General features: G+C 37.7%; 1 protein-coding gene across 1 annotated transcript; it reads left to right on the top strand.

Moving 5' to 3' along the window:
- The first annotated feature begins 2,256 nt into the window (after positions 1-2,256).
- On the top strand, positions 2,257-4,220 carry LOC143485719 (uncharacterized). The gene is made up of 4 exons (XM_076985258.1): positions 2,257-2,343; positions 2,743-2,952; positions 3,042-3,289; positions 3,839-4,220. Exons 1-4 carry the CDS (start codon positions 2,334-2,336, stop codon positions 3,938-3,940), a joined length of 570 nt encoding a protein of 189 aa, XP_076841373.1. The 5' UTR covers positions 2,257-2,333; the 3' UTR covers positions 3,941-4,220.
- The last annotated feature ends 1,514 nt before the right edge of the window (positions 4,221-5,734 follow it).

Genomic DNA, 5,734 nt, shown 5'->3' with positions numbered 1-5,734 from the left:
AGTTACAAATTGACAAATTTAACGGAGATGTAAGCAAATAGTGTGATGGACAATATCAACAACTTGCCTCATGCCGTGTGCCTACTCTTTTGCTTGACATGCACTTCATCGGAACTACCCAAAATGCATGGTAAACACATTCCAGTTTGTTCAGCAGGTTTTCTTGGGTTTTCCCACCATGTTTTCAGATAGATTGGTGTGTAATATACTGGTCAAGATTGAGATGTGCACACATGCTACTGTTTAGAGTATTTGTCACTGCTGTGGTAGCACCCACCACCTCTACAGTCATTGTAGAGGAGGTGGGAGGAGACTGCTGCCACAGTAATGGGAAATCTTTTATTCAGTAGCATGTGTGTAATTTACAATCTTAACCAGTCTATCCCATAACACAATGTACCAACATATAGTGGTAAGTGTATTTTTGTATGTGATGAGTAAAACATAAAAACCCTTTGTTATATAATATCCCTAATGTAGAATGGCTTTCTTGTTTGTCAGTTTTTACATGACTGCATTACAATAAACCTTCAAAAACCAGTCAATCTGGGTTTTTTTTATACATAGCTCTTACAGCAATATATGTGCTGTTATTTTGGAATTGTTTAAGTATGCATGTTCTAGTTTGGTAGGTTTTCCCCATTTAGTGTTGAACCCACATGTTACGACCCGGCCTAGGCTACCAGATCATAACAGGAAAGGATCCTATAATAAAGAAAAATGTTTATTTGTGGCGGGACAATACAGACTTCAGGAGTTGATATGGCCAAAGAAAAACAACAGCTTCGAAACACAAACAGAATGGCTAACTTCCTATTTATCAGAAAGAAGAAAGAAAATATACAAAAACCTACCCTAACTCCCTAGCCGTAAACAGAGGACAAAAATGGAACAGAAATAGCCTCAACTCCCTACGTCCCAACCACTGGTCTGCAAAACCAATGAGGTGTTTATACAGGCTATGTACAAAGTGTGCTATATACAAAAGCTATATACAATAGGCAACCAGGCTGATATAAAGGGGGGAATCCGTATTCGTAGTCAAAGGAGAAACATAAGGTGATAACCGACACACAATCCAAAATACATACAACAAACACTTCTCAACAAACACTCAGAAACACCACGAACAAACTATGCAGTAACTACTTGATCAGAATCTCAACACACAATCTCAACACCGAACAACCCTAAAGTTTCTCCTTCCTGCCTCTCCCTCTCTTCATTCCCGGGCCGGTTTAAATGGGGGTGATGACAGCAGGCACAGCCAAGAGGATCGTCGGAAGGACGTGGTGTGGCGACAGACAGCCAATGGACGCAGACATCGTCGTTGCGGAGCGCGAGTGGACGCGTTGCCTGGGGAAACACAACTCACACACATATCGGACGGCGCTCTCACATAGCGCGCCTTAAGACAACCCTAGTGAACTATATAATTTATCCTGACGACCTGAGGGTCGTAACACCACAACTTTACCAAGAAAATGATATGTAAATGTGGAAGTACATACAAATATATCTAGGTGCGATACTGCTGAAGACTAAATATTCACCTACCCCTTTCCCATGTTTAGTAGTAAACATGTTTAGTTATTTAAAAAAAAAAAACAAATAATATTAAATGATTAAAAAGTCAATTTCAACCTAACTAATAAGTATAGATTAGTATAACATGAGAAAATAGTTTATTGTACTGAATCAAACAGTGCAGTGTACCTTAAAATGATGGTACAGTCAACCTTAACTTTTATGTTTATTCAATGGTTAAGAAATCAGTTTTTTTGAGGCATGTTACCCCAAATGTTTTGGGTTCATTGAAAATATTCGGGTTTGCAGTATGCAGTACTCTGTAACCAGAAGACATAACAAAGAGAACAGGCTGGAACTGGGCTTGCACAACAATTAACGTTAATGCACAAAAACCGTGCTAGACCAAACACTGGGCTACATTTATTGACCAGCAAAGTAAAACAAAATACACTGTTACATGATGTAAATACACCGGGAAATCAACGCTTACAACTAAAAGAGATGAAGGTGAAAGCGATAATGAAGGACGAACAACTAAGTGGCGTAACTCAAAACAACTATCTAACTAATAGTTTTCTGATAGACAGAATACTATCAAGAAAAAAAAAACAGACATGAGACAAGAAGCCACGGAAACACAGAAGCTGCGAAGCTGGAAGCATGACCGTCGCACTCAGCTTCTATTTCCAGTAAATGCGCAGCTGCAGAGAGAAAGTGAAAGTGAATGCGTCATTGCAGAAGGAAAGCGTTTTTCTTGGACTGGGATTTGGGCTGCACACTAAACCTTTAGATTTGGTGTCAAAATGACTCGAGGTATGAGAATAAGATCATAATTACACATAAGCAGAAGCAAATGTTACAACACATTTGGTGTTTATGTATTTATTAACATAAATTTAAAATTAATTGTAAACTACCAATTTATTTCATGCTTTTACAAAGTAGGATATATGCATTTGAAACCTGTAAATATGTGTTGATATTGTCTCATTTCATTTAACTGTTCATGTTTAGTGCCTGTTTAGTTCTGTTCATGTTTGGTGCCCGTATTCTCTGAATGAGACATAAGACTTGACTGTAAATTACACATTATTATGAATAAAGGCATGTATGAGATTAGTTTAATAATTGAAAACTTGTAAATATGTGTGATGGTTTGTGTGTTTAAGCTATCTTTACTTAATTTTAGTGTTCCTTTCTGCTCATGTTTAGTGCTTCCACCATTTACATCACTGATCAGAATCTTTGTCATGGTAATTGGGAATACCATGAATTCCCATGAGACCTTTGTGGAGCATCTCAAACCATCTTCAAATCTCACAGAAGTTAACTCAGAGGAGCAATGTGATATCATTATGGCATTTGTCTCTATTGTGTCTCGAGCTGGAACTGACATTGAAGCTGCTCTTCTGAAGATTCCTGGTAAATACACAGCAGATATAACCTCAATAATCAGCAGATAAAACTGTAACTCAGGTTGAACATGTTTTTTTTCTGTCTCACCCTCCCAGCCACTCGACCGATTGTTTTAGTTGCACTCCATCACACCTTTGATGAGTATTACGTTGCTCCAGACAGCAGACTCCATGTTAGGAACAGGTCTGATGTGTTCGCTGTGGACTGCCTCCATCATGAAGACCAAGGACTGCTGAGATGTTTGCGCAATGATGAGGCACTGAGGGCTGTAAAGCAGCATCTGAGAGATCTGTTTCCCAAAGAACAAAGGGTAGATGTGTGCTGTCCTTCCACCTGTATTGAGGTTCGTAAAATGCAACCTAGAGTTGAAGCGTTATCTGATTCACGTAGTTCAGTGACTCAACGTCACGGACAAAAGAAGGAGGTACAACAGAATAACACCTCCTGGTAGAGAGTGATCATATTAATAGTCACTCTGAACTTCTTTATCATAATAAAGAAGGTCAGTGTTAAATCATAAGTAATTGAACCTCCCTCTTTGAAGTCTTTATTCATTAAAATAGGCATGGCCATACAATGTTCCTGAGGTACTGTCCCTGTCCTCACACTTGTACTGAGGTTGGTAAAATATAATCTAGTGTAGAAGCATAATCTGGTTGCCAAATAATTTCATATTCAGTGACTCAACATTACAAACTCAAACAGCAGTTCAAACACATGACTAATGTGAGAGACTATGTTGAAAAATAAATATATGTCTCTGGGTTGCAGATTTCATGAGTCACATATAAACCGTAGCCTATTTTAAAGTTCAAAAGCTTGTGGTAGAAAAAAATATCTGTGACAAACTTTTAACTGAGTTACATAATCTAATCTGAGTGTCTTTCTACAGGTGATGCAAAGCGTTAATTCCTACAGGTGTGCAATAATAACTGCAGTAATCATCATCATCATCGTTATCACTTTGATCATTATCCTCTGTAACACATTGTAGAACCTCCCTCCTTGATTTAATGGTAATTTGTCAAATTCATCTTAGTGATATCAAAATAGCCATGCAATACAATGCACAGTAAGTTTGATTATCTCATAATTATGAAATACAGTTTTGTCTTTTAATATTATAATGTAAACATAATCTAAATGTGGCTATATCTACCATCTGAATTTATTATTTCTCCTAAAGCTTAAGTGGATTATACTATGTAATATCACATTTAATAGCATTTGAACAGGAGCATGTTTAGATACTTTAGATTACAAAGACTTTGAACTACTACCAGTTACCATGTTAGTCTGTTAGTATGACCATTACTTTGGTCAATTCTTTTCCTAAATCAAATAAAAATATAAAAAATTCATTTAAAAATTGCTTTTCTCCATTTGTTATAAGGTGTTGTTAATAAAGGACAGACCGGTAGCTTTGTCATTTATGGTGAGTGTTTTTCCGCCATTGCTACAGTAAAGTTCTTGAAGCAGCTCACTGATTGTGCTGGACTCAGTTAAAGCAAGCGGGTGCACAAACAGTGACTGACACTCATTAGACATGCCTCATGGCTCTGATTAGTTTTGATTCAGGTGTGGATTTGTTTATATGGCCTTAGGAGGACTAGTCAGAACCAGAAGAGTCATGTTTTTATTAGTGATTTGTCTCATATAGAACTACCAGGACATATTTAGCAAATATGATTAAAAGGTTACATTTATACAAAGTAGCTACTGCTGCTGGGAGATTACACGTCTGAGGCAACCCCATTAACCTGTGGGGTTCCACAGGGTTCAGTTTTAGGGCCTTTGTTGTTTTCTTTGTATATGTTACCTTTGGGGCAGATTTTAAATAGTTTTAATATTTCCTATAATTTATTTGCTGATGATATTCAGCTTTATTTCTCTTTTAAACCAAGTGAGGTTCATAGTTTGTCTAGGCTATTAGATTGTCTTCAATCAATCAGAGAATGGACCTCAAATAACTTCCTACAGCTAAATGATAACAAGACTGAGGTATTGATCATTGCTCCTGATAGGCTTAGTCAAACGATTAAGCAAAATCTTGGACTTCTTTCCTCTGCTGTCCACACTAGCCTCCGAAATCTGGGAGTTATCTTCGATCAGTCTTTAGCATTTGATTCTCATGTTAAACAGCTGTCAAGATCCTGTTTCTTCCACTTGAGAAATATCAGTAAACTGAGATCTATGGTTTCAACAGCAGATCTAGAGATGCTGATCCATGCGTTTATTTCATCTCGCATAGACTACTGTAATGCCTTGTTTTCATCTCTCAGTGTATCAGCTCGTGGACGTTTACAGATAATTCAAAACGCTGCAGCGAGGTTACTGACCAAGTCAAGCAGACAGTCTCACATAACACCCATTTTAAAATCCTTACACTGGCTTCCTGTAGAATTCAGGATCCAGTTCAAGATTTTAACTTTAACATACAGAGCACTACACAACACAGCTCCTGTGTATGTCGCTGACCTGCTCCACCCCTACACTTCATCACGATTACTCAGGTCAAACAACCTGAGTTTACTGTCTGTGCCACGCTCATGTCTAAAGACTCGTGGAGACCGAGCATTTAAGGTGGTTGCTCCAAAACTGTGGAACACACTTCCTCCACATTTAAGATCAGCTGACACTGTAGATACTTTTAAAAAACAGCTAAAGACTTTCCTTTTTACGCAGGCGTTTAGTTAGTGGTGGAGGTTGCAGCCGTTGACCTTGTACACTGTATTTTATTTCTGTTTTATAGTGTGTGTTTTTGTGTCTTTGATTTATTTTATTTTAT

Source organism: Brachyhypopomus gauderio, unplaced genomic scaffold, assembly GCF_052324685.1.
Source record: "Brachyhypopomus gauderio isolate BG-103 unplaced genomic scaffold, BGAUD_0.2 sc37, whole genome shotgun sequence".
In the NCBI taxonomy this organism is placed as follows: domain Eukaryota; kingdom Metazoa; phylum Chordata; class Actinopteri; order Gymnotiformes; family Hypopomidae; genus Brachyhypopomus; species Brachyhypopomus gauderio.
This window is presented reverse-complemented; position numbering and strand designations above follow the sequence as displayed.

Bases quoted from the DNA above. Each gene is read 5' to 3' on its own strand.
- LOC143485719 (XM_076985258.1), top strand. The intron at 2,953-3,041 runs GTAAATACACAG...TCACCCTCCCAG, and splicing joins TGCTCTTCTGAAGATTCCTG to CCACTCGACCGATTGTTTTA. The intron at 3,290-3,838 runs GTTCGTAAAATG...GTCTTTCTACAG, and splicing joins GTCCTTCCACCTGTATTGAG to GTGATGCAAAGCGTTAATTC.